Source organism: Dipodomys spectabilis, unplaced genomic scaffold, assembly GCF_019054845.1.
Source record: "Dipodomys spectabilis isolate Male_0828 unplaced genomic scaffold, ASM1905484v1 ptg000297l, whole genome shotgun sequence".
Classification (NCBI taxonomy): domain Eukaryota; kingdom Metazoa; phylum Chordata; class Mammalia; order Rodentia; family Heteromyidae; genus Dipodomys; species Dipodomys spectabilis.
In genome coordinates, this window is record NW_024870974.1 from 5,924,964 (window position 1) to 5,947,685 (window position 22,722).

The 22,722-nt window shown below is 46.2% G+C and overlaps 1 protein-coding gene across 2 annotated transcripts in view; it reads right to left on the reverse strand.

The window, feature by feature from the left end:
- Positions 1 to 8,145: 8,145 nt before the first annotated feature.
- Nfkb1 (nuclear factor kappa B subunit 1) overlaps positions 8,146 to 22,722 on the reverse strand; it is a 117,162-nt gene continuing 102,585 nt past the window's right edge. For both annotated transcript variants that reach the window (XM_042701767.1, XM_042701768.1), the window contains 8 exons: positions 17,634 to 17,835; positions 16,972 to 17,141; positions 16,564 to 16,666; positions 12,960 to 13,084; positions 11,725 to 11,791; positions 11,300 to 11,472; positions 10,436 to 10,616; positions 8,146 to 9,007 (listed from right to left, as the gene is read on the reverse strand). In XM_042701767.1, the coding sequence (XP_042557701.1) occupies positions 8,847 to 9,007; positions 10,436 to 10,616; positions 11,300 to 11,472; positions 11,725 to 11,791; positions 12,960 to 13,084; positions 16,564 to 16,666; positions 16,972 to 17,141; positions 17,634 to 17,835 (1,182 nt within the window). In that variant the 3' untranslated portion in view covers positions 8,146 to 8,846. The remainder of the gene's footprint in view (positions 9,008 to 10,435; positions 10,617 to 11,299; positions 11,473 to 11,724; positions 11,792 to 12,959; positions 13,085 to 16,563; positions 16,667 to 16,971; positions 17,142 to 17,633; positions 17,836 to 22,722) is intronic.

Below are 22,722 nucleotides of genomic sequence, written 5' to 3' on the forward strand. Positions count from 1 at the left end.
AGGCCTGGGTGCTGTCCCTCAGCTCTTCAGCTCAAGGCTAGCACTCTACCACTTGAGCCACAGCGCCACTTACAGCTTTTTCTACTTATGTGGTACTGAGGAATTGAACCCAGGGCCTCATGCATACAAGGCAAGTGCTCTACCACTGAGCCACCTTCCCAGCCCCCGCTTTTGTTAAAGGTAAATTATTTATGATCATTTTAAAAGGGCAAAGATTTCACAGAAAATAAACATTTATTTCTGACCTTCATATAATGACAAAATGTGCCGGGCGCCAGTGGCTCACATCTGTGATCCTAGCTACTCAGGAGGCTGAGATCTGAGGATCACGGTTCAAAGCCAGCCCGGGCAGGAGAGTCTGTGAAACTCTTATCTCCAATAAACCACCAGAAAATGGGAAGTGGTGCTGTATCTCAAGTGGTAGAGCGCTCACCTTGAGCTGAAGAGCTGAGGGAGAGTGCTCAGGCCCAGAGTTCAAAACCCACGACCCACCAAAAAAAAAGAAAATGACAAAATGTAAATTTCATCCATCCATCCATTCATTCTTTCTTTCTTTCATCTTGGAATCAAATGGGACCTCACAGTTGAAGGCCTGAGCGCTGAAGTCAGCCATGAGGCTAGACTTGGGCTGGGGAAGGGAAAACTTTGGTTTCCCATCAGCAGAGGGACACTGGAACGCTGCTTCCCTGCATGTGAGTGTGAGGAATGCGTTTGGAGTGATGCCTTGCCCAAGCCGGCCAGCAAAGCACCCCAGTCCTCCCCCACCCCCCTCCCTCTCGCAGAGTTGGGTGACCGGCACCCCTGTGTGGCCACATTTTTGTTATTGTTGTTGTTTGAACTGAAAGATTTTTAACTAATCAATTTGCAATCACAAGATTTTTTTTCTCTTGAAAAAGGAACAAATGTGTGTGTGTGTGTGTGTGTGTGTGTGTGTGTGTGTGTGTGTGACTCTGGGTGTGTATGTGCATACACATGCTTCATGTGGCCATGGGTTGATGTTCTAAGATTGCGTTTCTGCTAATTTGGGCTCAGTATCTAACTGATATTGGACTAGTCAGTCTTTAAGTCTCAATTTCCTTATCTTTTTTTTTTAAAGTTTTGGTTCTAGTTATTGGCACTTGAACACAGGGCCTGGATGCTATCCTTTAGCTTTTCCACCGAAAACTGGCACTGTACCACTTGAGCCACAGCTCCACCTCTGGCTTCTTAGGATTAACTGGATAGAAGAGTCTCATGGACTTTCCTGCCCAGGCTGATTTTGAACCAGGATCCTCAGATCTCAGCCTCCTGAGTAGCTAGGATAATAGAGGTAAGCCACTGGTGCCTAGCCAATTTCCTTATTTTTAAGCTGAGGTGAATGCAGTAACCATCCTATAAGCCTTGTTGTGAGGATTAAGTAAGATAAAGTCTATCCAGTGCCTAACACAGGTTAAGGACACCATAAATGCTGGTTATGACTGTTGTTCTTCTAAAGATAAGGCGGGCTATGCCTGGAACACTGGGGGAGGCTGTCCCTTATTTCCTTGCCCAAAGCAAAAGAACCATTTAAGTCTTCTTTACTAAGAAAAAAAGGACCACCTAGGTGGAAGGAGAAAACCTCAAGGAGAAAGCCAAAGATGTTTCTAATTCCTTTTTTTCCTGTGTGGCTCTTTGCAGTTTTATAAACAAAACCCAAACAAATAACATACAAAAAAACAGAAGAGGCAAGCCAGCTGCCGTGCAAAGTTCAGGCTCTTCTAGGACGGACCTCTAGCACACAGGAAGTGAGGCCTGTGGGGGTCAGGGTGAACACTGCCGGGTGCTGACTTAGGGAGATGGCCACAGAGAACTGGGCTCTGCTGCCCTCTGGTGGAGAGGGGAGTAGGAGCTGGTGTGTGTGTGTGTGTGTGTGTGTGTGTGTGTGTGTGTGTGTGTGTGTGTGTGTGTGTGTGTGTGTGTGTGTGTGTGTGTGTGTGTGTGTGTGTGTGTGTGTGTGTGTGTGTCCATCCCTTACCCACAGTCTGGGCTTCAAGAAACTGGCTACCAGTGGCAGGGGGGCAGGGGGGGGGCGGGAGGGAGAGGGAGAGGGAGAGAGAAAGGTTTGTTTGTTTTTTTTCTAGGACTTCAGCATGCCTGGACTACAGATTCACATTCACATGGCTCCTTCTGCCATCTGCTGTTCATCTCACTTCATTTCTATCCATCATTGCTACCTGAGAACAAAGAGTAGCATCTGAGTGTGTGTGTGTGTGTGTGTGTGTGTGTGTGTGTGTGTGTGTGTGTGTATGTGGTGTTGGTCCTGGGGTTTGAACTCAGGGCCTAGGTGCTGCTCCTGAACTTTTTTGCTTAAGGATAACGTTCTACCACTTGAACCGTACCTCCACTTTCAGCTTTTTTGGTAGTTAATTGGAGATGACGGTCTCACAAGCTTTCCAGCCTGGGCTGGTTGAAGGGGATGCCTCAGAGGGCAGCTTTCTGAGTAGCTAGCATGAGCCACCAGTGCCCCACAATTTTTAGTTGGAATGTAATTACCATGAATCTATGAAAACTTGGCACAAAGCCTTCCTAAGAAATGATTGATGAGGAAGAAGTCAGACGAGCTAGGAAAAGGCACAAAGCAAAGGACAGGACGGAGACCGTGAACTATGATGATGTGCAAAGATTTCTGATGAATAGGAGGGTGAAGTTTCCCTGGTCTCTTCTGCCTGGTCTTGTTATACATCACCCACCAACTCTCTCCTCTTTGCAGCTTTAACCTACAATCCCTTGGCCTTTCAGAACCAAAATGGCGCCTGGCCCCCATACTGTGTGCATCTGCTACTTATTACTCAGGATGTGTGTTTGGCTGTGCAGCCGGAAGGCAGGGCCAAATGGTGGATTTGACCTTCCTGGAGCAAGATGAGGTTGAGAAGAATGCTCCTTTTGCCTTGAGCTGATTGCCTCCCTCTTCTGTGAGCACATGCGTGATCCCAACCCCCTCAGATGTGTATGTACTAGGCAAGGGAAAGTTAGCCCAGCCCAGTGTCCTAGGCAAGTGACAGAGAAGCCAGAGGAGCAGTGAGGCTTCAGCAAGGTTTCTTCGTGGCCGTTCTGCTCAGTGCAGCACCAGTCTGTGGGGCTGCAGTAAATCATCACAGGGATGGAATTTCTAGTCTTTTGGTCTCTCTGGCCCAGCCTATGCTTTGGTTGGGAGAAAGGATGTTGAATAAACCATGAATGGCTTCCTGGAGCCAATGTTTTGAAAATCGTTGGGGGCAGGGTATGGGCATAAGGAAACAGGGGGTGGTAGGGTGTTGAGGAAAAAGCTTCTGAGCTGCTCAGAGCATGAGGAAGGCTCTGGAAGAACGGGTGAGAAGGGAGATAGCAGCCTGGGCCCATGGGACTCCTCTGGCCTGTGTGTGCTGGGGTGCTTTGCTTCTGGCCTCAAGAGAATGGTAATGTCCCCAGAACTCACTTCTCTTTGACAGTCATCGGAGAAAATGAGGACTCAGGTCCTGCCATTTCTCTGCGGACTACAAGACGAGGAACTTTTCCTTTGAGTGAGGCCAAAAAGGGCCATGGTTTCAAGATGTTAACCTTGTCATTGGAAGCTCAAGATGTCTCGTGCAATGTTGTTTTTAAGGACCCCTGGAGTGTGGAAGTTGGAGGGTCTCCAGGAGTCCGTAGAGCCTGTGGCAAGGGCAACACAGCCTGGTTGTCTTTGAGGATTTCCTTCAGACTGTGAATTGTGCTTACAATACAGCCTCTACTGGGGAAGACAGTTTGTTCTGGGGACTGAACCCACAACCTTGCAAATGCTAAGCGAGAACTCCACCACTGAGCTACATCTTTAAGTTCTCTCAGTACAGTGATGGCAGGTGACTCAGAAATCATGTTTGGAACTAAAAAGGATCTCTTTTCTTTCCCTCCCTCCCTCCCTCCCTCATTCCCTCCCTCCCTTCCTCCCTTCCTTCCTCTCTCTCTTTCTTTCCTGCTTGAGCTGGCTTTGAACCTGTGATCCTCATATTTCATCCTTCTGAGCAGCTTGAATTACAGGCATGAGCCATCAGCTCGCAGCTTAGAAAGGATCTTAAAGTATTGTCTCCTACAGGAGGGGAACTGTGATCTGCAAAATGTTTACCAAAATCAACAGTCCTCTCAGTCTTGGGCACAGAAATAGTCCTCCACTCATCTTCCAGCTCTTGGATGACTACAGGACTGAAGTTTCTCTCCAGGATGGCACGAGAGGAAGGGACGCGTGGTTGTCTGGTCACTTTTCCATTTTCCCTCAAGTTCTGTGGGTAAGTATTTTACAGAAGAAAGCACAGGCACATAGCAAGCATTGAGGGCATCAGGGAGGAGAGTCTCTGCTGTTCATAAGGATATACATTTGGAAAATTTGTCAGGTAAGTGATTTTTGTTGTTTGGATGCGGGGTATGCTCTACCATGTAAGCCTTCAGGTCAGTGGCCTTTCAGATCTATCCAGTCTTAAGTTTTGTGATTTCTTAGAGAAAATAAACAGAATTTAATTCCATCCTCTTTTGATTATTCTGCCTCCCATATCCATTACCTGAGGAAATGCCCCCTCCCCAACCCCGACTGCACAAAGTAAGAGGAGAGGTGTGATAGTCTATAATCCATGCACAATTCATGCTTAGACATTTTGGCCTGTTAGTAGGGGGAAATGAAGATATTTTAACCAAGTGTTAATTCCTTTTCTTGATATTTTGGGCTGGTATTGCTTTTAGGTTGGGGACTGTATGCTTTGCAAATGGTGGGCAGATCCGTATGAGGGTCTTCTTTTTTCTTTCAAATATAGCATCTGGTTTTTTGTTTGTTTTTCCAAAAGTCTTTAGGCACCATCAAAGTCTTTGGGGCCTCAGATGAAACTGGAGTTGATCTAGAATGAGTTACTTAAGCCTCAGAATGGGTGTCTTTACTGTAAAGCAGAGGTTAAATAAGTATTCTTTGAAGATGTCTAGAGAGTTAGTCCTAGAAACCATTTATTCGAAGCAAGTGCACACCTAGCCGGCGCCTCCCCCTCCCTTCACCTGCTAAAACACAGACAGTCCCGTTGGTGGGGCTGCCCAGCCTGCAGGTGACCGCAAAGAATGACTTCAGGACACCCAAGGGGGTGGGGGTGGGAGGCAGGGAGACAAGCCGCCGCAGGGGGTCCTGCTGGAGAAGAAAAGCTCTGGATCACAGGGAGGAGGAGTACAAAGACCTCAAAAGATGACTGAAGACCGGGGGAAGCTATTTTTAACTGGCCTCCTGCTGTGAGACAAGCTAGCTGAGCGCGTTTGGTTCAGGCCCATTGTTGCTGTTCACCTGATCTCCAGAACTCTTTTGGGTATTTAACCCCGATGCTGGTACCAAGTGGCATTCTTTTCACAAACAGGGCAATCTCTGGCAGGTGGGGGTAGCACGGGGCAAGAGACCAGGCCAGGCAGGGTCCCCAGTGGGGGAAAGAGTAAGTTCATGGAAAAAGGGAGACACAGGTTTCTTATTAAGGAAGAGGAGTGTTCTTTTTCTTCCTTCCTTCCTTCCTTCCTTCCTTCCTTCCTTCCTTCCTTCCTTCCTTCCTTCCTTCCTTCCTTCCTCCCTTCCTTCCTTCCTCCCTCCCTCCCTCCCTTCCTTCCTTCCTTCCTTCCTTCCTTCCTTCCTTCTTTCCTTCCTTCCTTCCTTCCTTCCTTCCTTCCTTCCTTCCTTCCTTCCTTCCTTCCTTCCTTCCTTCCGTCCTTCCTTCCTTCCTTCCTTCCTCTCCTCTCCTCTCCTCCCCTCTCCTTTCTTTTCTGACAGTTGTCCTGCTTGAATCCAAGGGCTGGGTGCTGTCCTTGGGCTTTTTTGCTCAAGGCTAGCACTCTATCACTTAAGAGTCACAGCGCTACTTCCAGTTTTCTGGTGATTAATTGGAGATACAGCTCTCAGGGGCTTTCCTGCCCTGGCTGGCTTCAAACCATGATTCTCAGAGCTCAGCTTCCCAAGTAGCTGGGATTAAAGGCATGAGCCACAGGTGCCTAGCTAGGATGCTATTTTTCTCTGTTGGCATGAGTTGTTGAATCCTTCTTCTTCCAATCAGTTTCTCTAATGTAATTTCCAGCATGGAAACGGTCAAGTTACCACAATGGTAACAATTCACTCCACACATAAGTCTTAAAATACTATTATTATAACTAGTGTGTGTGTGTATGTGTGTGTTGGTAATGGGGCTTGAATTCAGGTCCTAGCACTCTCCTTTAGCTTTTTGTTCAAGGCTGGCACTCTACTGCTTGAGCCACACACACCTCTACCTCTAGCTTTTTGGTGGTTAATTAGGGATAAGAGTCTTATGGGCCTTTCTGCACTGGCTAGCTTTGGACCTCGATCCTCCTATCACAGCCTATTAAGTAGCTAGGATTACAGGCTACTCTAAAAGAATTGGTAGGGGTGCGAATATGGCAATAAAATAATTGTTTTTTTTTAAAAAAAAGATACTAAGCTGGGCGCTGATGGCTCACACCTGTAATCCTAGCTACTCAGGAGGCTGAGATCTGAGGATTGTGGTTCAAAGCCAGCCCTGGCAGAAAAGTCTGTGAGACTCTTATCTCCAATAAACCACTAGAAAACTGGAAGTGGTGCTGTGGCTCAAGCAGTAGAGCACTAGCCTTGATCTGAAGAGCTGAGGAACAGCACTCAGGCCCAGAGTTCAAGTCCTGTGACTGACAAAATAAAAAACAAAAGATACTTTTTGTTGTGACATTCTATAAAATGTAGAACCCTTGCTTAGAAGGGCCTTCTCTACTTCATGGTTATTCATCCACGATGCCAGCACTTCTGATCCTCCTGTAGTTTATGTTTTCATATATCTGGGAATTATTAAAATGAAAAGAGGGAGGTAAGAGGTTTCTATTCATTTTTCCAAGTGCCCAACCAGTTGGAACATCTGTTCTTTCCTCATTTGCTTGAAATTTTATCTTATACTAAATTCCTATATATGTTGGAGTTTACTTCAGGACTCTATTATTTTATGATTATGATTATGATGATTTCTCCGTGAACTAATCCGTGAACTCAGGAGCTGGACAAAGCTGAGTGTAAACTTTACCATGGCCACCTGGAACTTTCTAAACCTCCCTTTCCTATTCTAGACTTTGAGGATAACACTGACTATCTTACTGGGCTGTTTCCAACATTAAGTGACTGAGCATGCGCAGAGTTGTCCAGCGTGGTCGGGTCCTCTGGGATACTGACCCTGCCATACAGATGGGCTAGGCCTCTGGAGGCAGCAGCATTCAGAGAGGGGGAAGGAGGCAGGATGGGTATGGAGGGGAAGACTGTAACCCAGCCTCACCCGGTCTCACAGGGAGCTGGAGCTCCCATAGCCCAGCAGCCTTGTCCCAAGTGGGCCAGGCGTGAATCCCCCTTGGGAGCGGAGGAGGAGGCTCTTTGCATCTGGAGAGCTGTCAATAATGGCTTCCTGCACCCAGGCCAAGCTGACAGAGCCTCTGCCTCGGTTAAGGGGGGACTTTGGATGCATATGGCAGTATCCACCATTTGCATTGCCTTCAAAATCTTCTGATTCCTGCACCCACTCCCTCCCCCCACCCCCCACACCTTCTTGGTTTCCAACTCCAAACAAAGTTCACACAGCTTCACGCTGGAAAGGGTCCTTGCCCCCAAGGGCTTCTGGTATGTTGAAACTTCAATTTTCCTTTTCCTGTCTTTCATGGCGCTTGAACTCAGGGCCTAGGTGCTGTTCCTGAGCTCTTTTTTGCTCAAGGTTAGCACTCTACCACTTTGAGCTACAGTGTTACTTCTAGTTTTCTGGTGGCTAATTGAAGATAAGAATCTCGTGGACTTTTCTGCCTGGGCTGGCTTTGAACTGTGATTCTCAGATCTCAGCCTCCTTAGTAGTTAGGATTACAGGTGTGAGCTACCAGTGCCCATGGAACTTCGATATTGTATGCATCACAAATACATGGAGAAGGTGTTGTTGGAAGGTGAAGAGGGAGAGGTGATATGTGAAAATGAGATGTGCTGGGCCAGAATTTGACCACCCCAACTTTCCTCCTAGGTTTGAATACTTTCAATATTGTTCTGGTCATTTCAATTGTGTTTAAACCGGAATGGAAATGTGATCACCGGGCTACAGACTGATAGCCCAAATGGCAAAGAATCATCTTTTCTGCAGAGACCAAGCGAAAATGTGAGGTCAATAATTTGCTTTTCCTTTTATTATAAAAGTAAAATAAAAATAGCATTTATAAATCCAACATTTTTTCCCTTAAAGTATTTGATCTAAAAAAATATTTACAATAGCAAAAAATGCAGAAAAAGGGGAAAATACCATTTTCAGCACTGATTGTAGCCATGTTTAAATATCGCTAAGTCCATGTTTTTCAAATCCCAGTGGCAAGCACATTAGAAAAAGCAATAAGCCTTTTTTTTAAAAAAAAAAAAAATTGTACGCCAGTGACTTTGATTTTAAACTATTTCTCTCTCTCTCTCTCTCATTATTCTGAATGCATAACTGAGTGCTGTGGATGGCGAGAAAGAATCCATGTGGGGACAGGATACCTCTGAATGACAATGGGATGGAGCAGCAGGAGCAGCAACAGAAAACAGCTGGAACCCCCGAAGCATCTGGAAAAGCTCAGGAAGCGACCTCACCTCCATGCAGCCGCAGCTCAGCCACGGGCTGTGATGATTAGATTCTATCTGTACGTGAAACCACTACAATTCATGGAAGGAAGCCAAGTGTAGAAGACCATGAATGAAATCCAGAATGATCCGGGCAGTGGGTCTGCTCCTCGCGAGCACCTCTGGATGCACTTTCCCTTCCTTCTTTGGGATGATAAGAGTGACATTTTAGGGCTTTGGTTTACCGGTGAGGGAAATGGCCGGTGGGTTAAATTTTGCCCTCGAGGGGTCCTTCCTGTCGGTATTCGTGGGGAATTTTGTTCAGAGTTAGCAACGAGCCACCGCCGCTGGTCAGAGATTCCGTGAAGCTGAGTTTGTGGAAGGACGTCTCCACTCCGCTGTCACAGATGCTGTCGTCCTGGAGCTCATCTGGGGGAAGAAGGCACGCATTCACTGGAGGCCAGGCAAGGACCAACCCTGTGTGTGGCTGGTTTTCTACCCTATGGTCACCTGCCCCTCTCCCGGCAGCAAGGGTTCTGGCTGGCTCTGGATAGCAACATGGATGATCTGACCACTGCCTTCCACCTGTTACCATGCCCGTCTCTGCCATCCCTACACAGTGCAGGTGAGGGACAGGAAAATCCACGGCCATGTGCTGTCACCACCTCGTCTTCTGTTCGTTCAAATGCTTTCTCAATAGACCTTCTTGTTTCTTAGAAATCAGGTTTATTATTCCAGGTGGTGTATCACCCATTTTATAGCAGGAGAAACTGCTGCGTCTAGACAAAGGGGAGGGCAGGGGGCTAGAGGTGTAGAAGAGAGAGTGTGTTTCGTGGGCTGCCCTGAGACTTCGTTCGCCCTGTGGGTTGGGAATGACAAGGTATGGTGGATGCTGGGGATGGGGGGGCAGGCAAGGTGAGCATGGGGAGGGGACTGAAGGAAGGAGCTCACAGCAGGGGGGTGTAGAGGAGGGACTGAAGTGTTCAGGTGGGAAAAACATCAGCATCCGTGTGCTCTATGTGCTAGACCCCAGTCTATAATCTTCCTGCTCTATGTTTTCCCCAAGGAATCTCAATTTCTCTCTCTTCTCCCTCCCTCCCCTTTTGTCGATCATAGCGCTTGAACTCTGGGCCTGGGCTCTTGAGCACAAGGTGAGCACTCTACCACTTGAGCCACAGCACTACTTCCGGCTTTCTAATGGTTAATTGGAGATAAGAGTCTCAGGGACTTTCCTGCCCGTGCTGGCTGGCTTTGAACTGAGATCCTCAAATCTACCTGAGTAGCTCTCTCTCTCTCTCTTTCAACATAAGAAATGAGAGAAGTATTATTGACCTTAACTCCATGTCATTTTCAGAGTTTCCCAGGAATCTAAGTAACTTGCGTGTCAATGGGCCTGCTTGTGGGGACAGTCCCTGTAGACAAATGGTAGTGACAGGGACAAAGGTAAAGCTGGGGCTGATGGGGTTGGGAATGTGGCTTAGTGGTAGAGTGCTTGCCTAGCATGCACGAAGCCCTGGGGCTCAACTCCTCAGTACCATATACACAGAAAGAACCAGAAGTGGCACTGTGGCTCATGTGGTAGAGCCTTGAACAAAAAGAAGCTCAGGGACAGTGCCCAAGCCCTGAGTTCAAGCCCCAGGACTGACCAAAAAAAAAGGAAGAAAGAAGGAAAGGAAGGAAGGAAGAAAGAAAGAAAGAAAGAAAGAAAGCCAAAAGGCTGGGCTGGTGCTACTCAGGAAGGTGCCTTCAGGAGGTGGTAGATGAGCTCTGAGGGGCCACATCCTGGGAGAACCGTAGACCCCAGTGTCGGGAGCAGAGACCATGTCCTCTGCCCTTCTGTCTTTTTCCCCCCTTTACCTATGTGCTGTCTCACAGAGGAAGGTGAGGGAGGCAGCATGTGGGCCTGACTGGTGGTCTTCGCAGGGCTGGAGGCTGGGGTCCCTGAGGTACAGAGAGCCGCCTGGATCACCTCAATGGCCTCCGTGTAGCCCATCTGTTGTAGGGCCTCCACCAGCTCTCTGACGGTCCCTCCAGAGACCTGGGAGAAAAAGGAAAGAGGATGTCCTTGAGTCTCTGCGCAGGCTCGAAGCCCTGACACTGTCCCCTCCCTCTGTCTTCTCTCCCAGAGCCAAGTGCCTCTGGGAAGGGCAGAGAGAAAACAGAGGGTCTGTGATCATAAATACAGTCTTTGAATCACGCTTCCTGTTTCTGTTCAAAGGCCACTCAGGAAATCACAGACAAGTGGTTTATCCTAAGAGAGAGGAGGCGCAGGGGGAGAGAGAGAGCCGAATGGAACTCGGTGTAAGCTGAAGCTCCAAAATTCACTAAGAGACAACAGCAGAAAAATCGCCTCACCCTACATGTCCCTACCTTGAGCAAAGCAGACAGCAGCAGGCACCCCAGAGACCCACGATGCCTTGTACTGACTCGTACATGGCCGTGGGGGCAGGAAGAGGTGCATGTTGCTTACAATCTCTCTCGTGTGCTGGGGAGATCACAGCGGAGGGACCACTCTGACTTGCAAGTAGCATTTCATGGGAAGGCTTGGGGGGGGGGGAGGGGACATGAAGACATACTTCTTCAAAAATAGGGCTTCTCTCTTGGCCTGGGTTCCCCTCCCCACACCTTGGGCAAGGACTGGTTTTCTTCCTCAGCATGATGGGGCAGGGAGAGGGTGTTCTTCTGGACCAATCACATCCCTGGAGGAAAGTGACGCTTTACCTCGTAGTTGTCCATCAGTGTTTTCGAAGGGGCGGGGCTCAGCCTGAAGGCGTTGTTAAGGATCCCCAGCCCCAGCTTCTGTGCCAGCGTAGCCCAGTTTTTGTCTGGATCAGGAATTTCCAGCAACTTGTAGAGCTGCAGCTTTGCATTTTCAGCCAGCTGTTTCATGTCTCCTGAAGGAAAGGAGGACCAGGTGACTGACTGTCCACTCCCAGGGTCACTGCTCTTTTGCTGTCCCCCCTAACTTCCAGGGGATGCAGCGGGGCAGAGGCCCAGCAGAACAGAGCAGAGCAGAGCTGGTGGATGAGGACCAGGCAATCTCCCTCGATTGCGAAATAAGCACTGTGCCTGTTATAACCCCCTCCATGTAAACCATGTGTGGAGAGAGTAACTAGTGGAGAGAATCTGGTTCTGTCACAACCCACCTTGTGGCGGCAAATCATCAGCGGTGACCTCTGGCTCATAGGGTTTCCCATTTAATATCTCAAAGACCTATTGGTTAGGAAAAAACATGGGAAAACATTACACCGAAATGTCTTAAGTTAAAAGAAAGCAAAACAAACAAGAACCTCACAGCTGTGGAGGTCTTTCAGGTGTTCTATGCACTCCCTTTGCTGCTGCTGGACCAGGGGAAAGACAACATGGGGTTGAGGACTGTGAGCCTTCTAGAGAAAAGGCCAATGTACTCGGGGAACCACGCACGAGACCTTTCAGTCCCATATAAACTGGCTGCCAGGAGGCGCACGAGCAGCTTTGAGAGGCGCAGTTGAACGTAACCCTCAAAACTCAATTTTGTGTTAGGTGCCTGTCGCTCATACCTGTAATCCTGGATGCTACTCAGGAGGCTGAGATCTAAGGTTCATGGTTTAAAGTCAGTCCGGGTAGGAAAGTCCATGAGACTCTTACCCCAGTTCACTACCAAAAAGTTCCAATTAACTACTGAAAAGCTGCAAGTGGAGCTGTGGCTTAAGTGGTAGAGTGCTAGCCTTGAAGAAAAACAAAAAAAGCACAGGGACAATGCCCAGGCCCTGAGTTCCAGCCTCACAACTGGTGCTAACAGGCACATGTGTGTGCACACATACACACACACACACACAATAAAAAACAAAACAATTCCATTTTGTGTGTTGAAGATCTGTACATTGTCTACTCCTCCACTCTCTCTTCTCTTTACCCAATGATCTCATCATTGATCTACCTCCTCAGATCTCAGTGCCTTGGGGTTTTGCAGAAGGATTTACACTTAATCTGTTTGTATTTGTGGGGAAATCCTCAGAAGAATTTTTGCAATCAGAAATTACTCACATTAAGTTCTGAATCAATGATAGCAATTTCTCTGAGCTCAGGAAACTGAGATAGAAATAATTCTGGGGTGTGCGCAGAACGTCTACCTCGATGTAAAATTTGGGTTTTCTTGACCTCTCAACATCTCAACTCTGATCTGATTAGGTAGACACTTTTACACTCAGGGCTCAGCTGACCTAGATCTTCCATGGATAGGCGATTCAAGATAAATATGGCTCTTGACAAGCTGAGTTTCTTAAAAATAAAAGGCCTGCTATTCAGGGCCCCAAATCAAAGGAAGCCATCTGTCCTTACATTCCTGGCCTCTGCTTCCCGCAGGAGCATCTGCCATACAGACCAAGCAGCTCTTACTCACCTGCCAGTTGGCAGCCATATCTAGAGGTGTGGTTCCAGGCACGACTCCCTCGTCCTCTCCAGCTTTCTCCCAAGAGTCATCCGGATCATAGAGAGGCTCAAAGTTCTCTACCAGGGGATCTGCTCCTGAGAAGTCAGGTGACACTGTTAGGCAAGACTAAACCTTGTCAGCTCCCAACTGCTTGCCAGGTCAGATTTTCAAAGGCAATGTACCTTTAGATGTGAAAGATAATAATAATAATAATAATTTTTGTTTATATTGTTATTGTAAAAATACTGTACAGAGGGGTTATAGTTACATGAGTAAGGTAATGAGTACATTTCCTATCCAGCATTGTTACCTTCTCCTTTGTTTTTCCCCTACCATCCCTTCCCTCTCCACCTCCCCAACTCCTCACCCCCCCCCCCCCAAGTTGTAAAGTTCATTTTCAATATAGTGTCTTGTACATCTCATGGTTACAATGGGTCAACCTGTATCCTTGTTTCAGCATTTTGTTATTTCCCTTCCCCGCCCCAAATTAGAAAAATGTATATTCAAGATGCAGGGCTCTGGAATCATATACAGTGAAAACAGGGGTTATACCATGGGGGAAGAATATACAAAAGAAACAAAAAAAATCACATGGTACATTATAAGTTTTTTTTCCAGTCGTGGGTCCTGAACTCTGGGCCTGGGCGCTGTCCCTCAGCTCTTCAGCTAAAGGCTAGCTCTCTGCCACTTGAGCCACAGCGCCACTTCCAATAATAAAAAATTTTAAGGCATAAAAGACATTTTAAGCTGGGTGCTGGTGACTCCCACCTGTAGTCCTCCCTACTCAGGAGGCTGAGATCTGAGGATAGAGGTTTGAAGCCAGCCCAGGCAGGAAAAGTCTGTGAGATTCTTATCTTCAATTAATGAGCCCAAAGCTGGAAGCAGAGATGTGGCTCAAGTGGGAGAAAGCTAGTCTTGAATGAAGACGCTAAGGGGTAGTGCCAAGCCCTGAGTTCAAGCCCTAGTACTGGCAGAAAATAAAAGAAAAAGACATTAAAAAATGTTAACCACTTCATAATGTTGTTTTGTAGTATCCTATCTCGCCAAAAGAACTATTAAAAACAAAAGGCTTTGAATACTTCTGACCTGTAGCTCTACAGGATAGTTTTCATCTGAATAGTGTACCTTTAACCTGAGGACCAGGACATAATGAGTCATAGGGACTGGGTCATGGACAGGATCAATGTCCTAATGTTCAAATATGCTGCCAATGTGCATTTCTCACCTGCTCCTCTCACTAGCTGAAAAGAGCGAACATACTTCATGTCTAGTGACAGCTGGCCAGATTTATTCTTTGATGAGCATTGCCAGGGCTCCAGTCCTTAAACAAGCTAAAAACAAAACACGAAGAGAACCTTCTGCTAGGATGTGCCTGTCCTGGTGTGCATGTGCGTGTGCGTGTGCGTGTGTGTGTGTGTGTGTTGGTAACTGAGGCTTGAACTCAGAGCATGGAAACTCTCCCTTATAACTTTTTCACTCAAGAATGGCATTGTACTACTTGAACCACGCCTCTTCTGGCTTTTGTTGATGGTTAACTGGGCAGGCTTTGAATCCTGACTCTCAGATCTCAACCTCTTGAGTAGCTAGGATTACAGGTGTAGCCACTGGTGTCCAGCTAGCCTGTTCTTTAGTGTCCAGTGAAAAAAATACAAAGAGTAATTCACAAATAACTACTCAAAGTCCTAGTGACCTTTTAGGAGAGTGTTTGCTCGGTGTGATATTTGCGAACAGGGTTAAGATACTCTTTTGGATGTGAAACTCATTTTGATTTTGTTGGCAGAACATCTGATTTGGGGCAAAATCAATGATGGAAGAGTGTCCAAGAAAAGCCACCAGGCGATTGCTTGCTTTGCCATGGCTAGTGCTGGCTTGAGCTCGTATGATGTGTGTGTAAGCTGACCATGAGAACAGTGGAGAAACTAAGAGAAACAGGAACAGGACCCAAGATGGGAGAGGCTGAACTACACCTGGTTTCCATGTGACCTTCTTCATGGCTCTGATCTCTCCCCACGAGGCTTTTCATCCGGTGTCTCTATTTATATCAGAGACACCAGTACTTGCTACTTTTTCATGAGATCCTGAGAGTTTAAGAGAAAGCATTTTGGAAAGCATCATAGCATACTGCCTGAAGACATTTCTCCAGTGTATCCAGTGCCTTCCAAAATGGTTCACACACACTACAGCCAGTGCCTCTTATATAAGGAAAAGCTCAATTTGACAAAAGGAAAGAAAGGAAGAGAGAGAGAGAGAGAGTGGGGGGGGGGCAGGCAAGCAGGCAGGCTACTATTTACTTAACGTATAATTTACTTATTAGAAAAAAATATGGTACTGTCCAGGAAAAAGTTCTCATATCTTTTAGTGAGTGCCTTAACCTTCTCTGTTTTCTTGAATTTACGCGTCACTTAAAAAAAATCTTATAAAAATTTTAAGTAACTTCTATGTCTATCAGACTTGAAGGGCCAATATCTGGTTTCTGTGTGTGTGTGTGTGTGTGTGTGTGTGTGTGTGTGTGTGTGTGTGTGTGTGTGTGTGTGTGTGTGTGTGTGTTGGTACTGGGGCTTGAATGCAGGGCCTCTAGCTATCCCATATCTTTTTCACTCAAGGCTATCACTCTATCACCTGAGCCACACTTCCACTTCCAGCTTTTTGGTGATTTAACTGGAGATAAGAATCGCTTAGATTTGTCTTCCCAAAATGGCTTCACACTATAACCCTCAGATCTCAGCCTCCTGAGTAGCTAAGAGTTACAAGCAGGAGCCACTGGCACTTGGATTGTAGTATCATTTTCATTATACTTTTTTTTAAAGGTTCTAATTTCACAAGGCACTGGAGACTCAAAGATGAACAAGAATAATTTTCTGTACTTTATAGGGCTGGAGTATTAAATGAACCACGAGCCCTTTGCAAACCCTGAGCAAAGTAGAAAGAAAATAAAGCATGGAGGCCCAGGCTGCTTTGTCACACAGGGAACTCTGCCATGGGACTGTTCATAGGCAGGAACAATAGTAGTGGAACTTATCTCAAACGTGTTTCTGTGGATTGAATGCAATCAAGGAGGTAGTGCCTATAATGAACCAGTGTAGGGTCATATTCATAGAAACAGTGTACACAGCTCATTTGCTTTTTCAACCCCTTGTGTGAAAGGAGGTCTTCAAATCTTTTCTTTGGGGCAGTTGTGATGTGATCAGAGACTGATACAGCTCAGAACTGTACAAGAAATTACAGGGCACTGGTAGCTCATACACCTGTAATCCTAGCTACTTAGGAGGCTGAGATCTAAGAATTGAAACCAGCCTGAGGAGGAAAGCCCTTAAGACTCTTATCCCCAATAAACTACCAAAAAAAGCCAAAAAAAAAGGAAAGAAAAGAAATTAAACTCGATGATTCAGAGAGTAAAACACGACAGGGTAATAGTCTACACGGTGCCTTTCCTTAATTACCATGAATTTGGCTATGAAGTTTTTGCTTACCTGTCGTTCAGAAACAGGTCTTTGGCTTAAAGAAGGCGACAGTACTGCTGTGAAGTTGAATGTGCATTTCTGATCATCTTTTTCATGAATGCCAAGCCCCTTACCTGCTGCTTTGAGGAGCGCTGCCAGCCTGGTAGAGCCTCTCCCAGCTGCTATGTGCAGGGGTGTAGTTCCATCGAAGGTGGTGCTATCCACGTGGGCATCGCCCTGAAACCCAGTGTGCACAGAAAGACAACGTCAGCTGAAGGATCTCTGGCCTTTTTGTCCCCACGTCCCCTGTGCACGGCTTCTCCATTCACTAGTCCCACTGCTGCTCTGGGCTGGCTCTGCTTGGAAGCAATCCTTAATGAGAGAAGTAGGTGATGCTTAACGTTGCTACTCTGAACATTGCACAGAAGTTGAATACACTGCTGTAGGAAGGATTCAAGCTGATGCTGACGTCGTTCTTTGAAAAGACATCCTTAAATCATCCTTGGGCAACAACCAACAAGGGCACCCCAAGCTTCCCTCACCTCCAGGAGCAGGCAGCCCGCCAAGGAGATGTTGTCCTGTTCCACAGCCAGGTGCAGCGCCGTGCGCCCAGCCTTCTGCTCGGGAGCGTTGACGTCCGCTCCCGCCGCCACCAGCAACAGAAGACACGGCAGGCTGTTGCTCAGCACAGCTATGTGAATGGCGTTCAGACCTAGGATCCAAGCACAGGGACAGGCACAGGGTGGGAACGCTGCCCATCCATGGTTCTCCCCAAAGCTGTAGGGAATGGCACAACTAGATCTCAGGCTTGGAGACTGTGAGCTTCCAGCTCCTGTAGTGGCTGCTTGGGGACCCTTTAAAAGCTCTGTTAAGTCTATTGTTCTGGGTTGCAAAGCCATAGTCTCCTAGTCTGCTGTCAGGAGAAACAGAGTAGGTACACATTCTTGGAATAACTGATGCTTTATACCTCTCAAGACCACTGTGTGCTCAGGCCTCTGCTTCTTCCTCCTACCAAGTCACCATTCCAAATCATCTTTAAAGGAATTCGCTATGGTGAGCAAGAGAAACACACACCAGACAGGACGAACTACACATGACCAGACAAAGTCCTTTGAGTATAAGCCGAGAAACACTTATCAAATAGCAAGCGGTTAATTAGAAACTGAGTGGTAGAGGCTGTGCTAACACTGCGAGGGGCTCTTACCTTCCCCATTGGGGTGGTCAATAAGAGGAGCTGCCTTCTTGTGCTTGAGTAAGATATTGAGAATTTGATCATGTCCTTCTTTGGCAGCCAGGTGCAAGACAGAGTTACCCAGACGGTCCAGAAGGCTCAGGTCAGCGCCGGCCCTCAGCAAGTCCTCCACCACATCTTCCTGCTTAGTGATCACGGCTAAGTGCAAGGGTGTCTAGGGAAGGAAGGGGCAGGAGATGGGCTGGTCAGTGGTGAGCATCTGCAGACCATGGCTTAGCAGCTGACGTTGGAGTATGTAGATTCAGTCTGCAGGGCTGTTGGTCATTCCCAGACTAATTCTTAATCTTTGCAGAGGAGTTTCCCATTCTAGGGTACTGTGTGTGAGTCAGGCAGGCTCACACACTCAGATTCAGTCATTTAGTAATTAGAATAATTAGATGGCTTTTACGTGTACACCTTGCAATAGCTTCATTTCTGTTACGTCAGAGTTCTATGGTTGCTATTTTAACTAAGTATAACCGATTTTTAGCTTTCTTGAGTTTCCAGTATTGATTCATCCTTAGCTACTAATTTTGTATGCTAGCAAATCAACCCAAAGCTATGGTTTTACGTAAGGACATTTTTGTTGTTGTTGTTGATGATGATCGTGGGGCTTGAACTCTGGACCTGGATGCTGTCCCTGCACTCTTCAGCTCAAGGTGAGTGCTCTACCACTTGAGCCACAGTACCACTTCTGGTTTTCTGGTGGTTAATTGGAGGTAAGAGTCTCACAGACTTTCCTGCCTGGGCTAGCTTTGAACCTCGAGCCTCAGATCTCAGCCTCCTGAGTAGCTAAAATTACAGGTGTGAACCACTGGCGCCCAGCCTTACATAAGGAATTTAAAATGAACTTTTAAATAGAAAATCAACTGACAAAGCTGACATCATTTTACAGTAACATAAGAAATAAATTTACTAAATTAAAAAATGCTATTCTATGGACTGGCTTGAGACCCATCATTACGTTGTACTTCCATTTCATTAAAGGTGTTACACTGGCTGCTAAGAAGCGTAGTTAGGACAATGTAAGTATCTCACTAGGAAAGCTCAAAGGAACATAAACCCTGAGCTGCTGGTAGCTGGCAGAAAAATCCATGTGACAACTCTGCCTAGAGAGTAGTGTTTCAGTGAATACGAATAAAAATCGTATGTTTTCAAAAATGTACAAGACAAATACAGCCGTGGAAGAACCTTTCAAAGAACTGAGATCACTGATTAGAGAATAGTAATTACACACACACACACACACACACACACACCCCTCAGTCTCATAGGAACCTAATTATGAAATCTAGCCTGTCTGGTGACAGCTCGCCTAAGTTTTCTTTCAGAAAGCATTTGCTGATGGCTACAGTAATGACAGGCGAGTCACCAACACTGGAGCTGCCAAAGGCAATGTAAGCACTTGGCAGCTGCAAGGTGTAGGAGGCCTGGACCACCACAATGTCACATCCAGCGATTATTTAAGACAGCAGCAACAAGACAAGATTTTTTTTTAAACCAAATTATCATCCTCCATTATTTCTTTCATCTTCTAGCATAAAATGGAACAATGCCCACAAAACTTTAGATGGGTATCAGTAAGTTTTCCTCTCTACAGCAAATCACGCAATCAAGGTTCTGCTTACTAATCTTCATTTTCTGACAGGAAATGGAAAGAGAAGAAGACTATGAAAAAGATTCGAAACTGAAGAATATTCGATCGATCAGAAATGAGAGCCAGGCATTGGTGGCTCAGGCCTGTAATCCTAGCTACTCAGGAAGCTGAGATCTGAGGATCGTGGTTTGAAGTCAGCCAGGAAAGAAAAGTCCAGGTGAGACTCTTTGAGCTGTGGATCAAAGTGGTTGAATGTTAGCCTTGAGCAAAAAGAGCTCAGAGATAGCATCTAGGTCCTGAGTTCAAGCCCTACAACTGACAAAAGAAAAATTAAAAAAAAAATAGGATAATCTATCTCTAGTTTTGTTTATTTATTTAGGGGTGCTGGAGGTTGAACCTAGGGTTTCATTTATACCAGGCAAGGCTCTAGCTCTAGGCTCTAATACTAAGCTATTCCCCACAACCAATCATTAGTTTTGATATACATTTTTCATATCAAATACACTCTCTTACCATGATTTCTTAAAAATTTAATCTCACAGTGCCACCAAAGGCTTTCTATGGTATGTTAGCCTTGGAGATTTCCATCGGCGGGACCCTAGGCACCTTCACCCTGTGCATGTGTGGGGACTGAGGCCGACTCTCAGGAGAGTCAAGAACTCAAATATCGTAGCAACCTCCAGCACAAACACAGGCAAGGATTCTCACGGCAGCACTGTTTTCTCTAGGTGGGAGGTTAGAGGCTGGTTAACTGACTGTTACTGAGAATAAGTGAGTCAGAGACTGAGGAAGTATGCAATGGGGTTCTATTCAGGAGCCACGACAGTGAACGAGCCAAACATATAACTGCATCGACAAGTCTTACACACAGCCACGACAGAAAAAAAATGCCATGGACCGTATAGACTAGTTTTGAACTTCAGGGCCGAAGGCTGAATCCTGCTTCAACCTTCTAAACATTGGGACTATAACTGCACATCAAAAGTGCTCTCCTCTCCCTCTGCTTCCCCTTCTCCCTCTTCCTTCCCTTCCCTTCCCTCTTTTCTTCTCTCTTTCTTTCCTTCCTTCCTTCCTTCCTTCCTTCCTTCCTCCGTCCTTCCTTCCTTCTTCTCCCCCTCCCTGCCTCTCCCTCTTTCTCTCTCTCTCCTTCCTCTCTCTCTCTCTCTCCTTCTTTCATTCATTTTCTTTTGTGTTGGTCCTGGGGCTTGAACTCAGGGTATGAGTACTGTCTTTGAGTTTTTAGTGCAAGGCTACTGCACAGCACCACTTAACCTTGAGCTACATCTCTGCTTCTGGCTTTATAGTGGCTAACTGGCGATAAGAGTCTCACAGACTTTCCTGCCTGGACTAACTTTGAATCACCATCACAGTCCTCAGATCTCGGCTTCCTGAGCAGCTTGAGCTACTCCTTCTAGTAGCATGGGCCACCGGTGTCTGGCTATAATTTATTTATAATAAATTTATAATTTATAATTACCAGAGAAGGCAGTGTTGGCTTCTCAATCCTTTTGCACCATTTAAAAAATAACATATTGGGCTGGGAAGGTGGCTCAGTGGTAGAGCGCTTGCCTTGCATGCCTGAGGCCCTGGGTTCAATTTCTCAGCACCACATAAGCAGAAAAAGCCGAAAGTAGCACTGTGGCTCAAATGGTAGAGCCCTGAGCTGAAGAGCTGAGGGACAATGCCCAGGCCCAGAGTTCAGGCCCCAGGTGTGACCAAAAAAAAATATTATGTTTGTGATGATTAAAAAAAGAGAAAAATGCAGGCATAAACCCACTCAATAATGTTTTATGGGAACATACACAAACAAAATAAACCATATCAAACACATCAGAACAATCATCTATGAGAAAGGAGACTGGAAGAGAAGATTATAAAGAGAACATCTCCAGAAAAACCCTAACTGTATGAACTTGGACTATTTTGAGTGTACAGTGGGTGGGGATGAGGATTTGGTCATGACAGATGTTCACAGCAATGTACTAAGATTAGTGAAAGGTATTTGGGGAAATGTTTACAATGATTGCCATATAAAGAGAACTGTCTAATTTTCTATCGAGAATAGTTATGGGAGCCAGGTGCCAGTGACTCATGCCTGTAATCCTAGTTATTCAGGGAACTGAGATCTGAGAATCCTGGTTCAAAGCTAGCTTGGGAAGTCTGTGAGACTCTTCTCTAAAATTAACCACCAAAGAGTCAGAAGTTGAGGCACTGGCCTGGAGCAAAAGAATAGGCTAAGGAGAGAGGGAGAGAGAGGGAGAGGAAGGCAGGCAGGCAGGCAGGAAGAAAAAGAGAGAGACAGACAGACAGAGACAGAGACAGAGAGACAGAGAGGCAGAAAGAAACCTACATCTATAATCCCAACTGTTTAGGAGGTTGAAGTAAGAAGATTCTTTAAGCTCTGAAATTCAAAGCTAGCCTGGGCAACATAGCAAGACCCTGTTTCAAAAAATAAAAAGCAAAAACTAGCTGGGTGCTGGTGGCTCATGCCTGTAATCCTAGCTATTTAGGAAGCTGAGAGCTGAGGATCTTGGTTCTAAGCCAGCCCTGGCAGAATAGTCCTCGTGAGACTCTTATCTCCAATTAACTACTCAAAAAAAGAACTGTAAGTAGAGCTGTGGCTCAAAGTGGAAGAGCGCTTGAGCAAAAGAACCAGAGACAGAGTCCAGGCCCTGAGTTCAAAGCCCCATGAGTGACACAAAACAAACAAAACAAAAACTATTCAGAGCGATGGTAAAGAGGAAAAGATGGCACTGTGTTCTTCTCCTGGGCCCCATATTAGAAGGGAGCAGAACGCCAGTGGTGGCAGTTTCAAAGGTTTTTGTCTCCAGCATTCACGACAGTCTCAATATATGTGACCAAACAGTACGGAAAGGAGGTTCACACATAATAAATCACAGCTTCTAATCCTGTGGTGCCTGGTCCTTTGCCAATCCTATTTATAACGAGAAAAACAAGTAAGTACTTCCTTGGATCTGACCTATAGGCATTGGGGTGGAGGTAAGGGGTGAGGAGTCTCTGAAAGGACGGCTACCGCAACTTGTTCCTCATTTTCTTTGTATATTTGTGATTGTTAAAAGAAAGAAGCGGGGGTTGGGAAGGTGGCTCAGTGGTAGAGTGCTTGCCTAGCATGCACGAAGCCCTGGGTTTGAGTCCTCAGTACTACATAAACAGAAAAAGCCAGAAGGGGTGCTGTGGCTCAAATGGTAGAGTGCTAGCCTTGAGCAAAAGAGGCTCAGGGACAGTGCTCAGGGCCTGAGTTCAAGCCCCAGGACTGGCAAAAAAAAAAAAAAATGAAAAAGAAAGGATCAGTCTAAACATTTTGGGTCACCAAATAGCAATAATCTTCCTCCGAGATGATTTAGAATGTTGAAGAGAACTCTTTGACTTCATCTGAGTTATTTTATAGCATGATACAGTAAAGTGTCCCTAACCTTTTAATTTTTTTTTTTTTAACCTTGACAT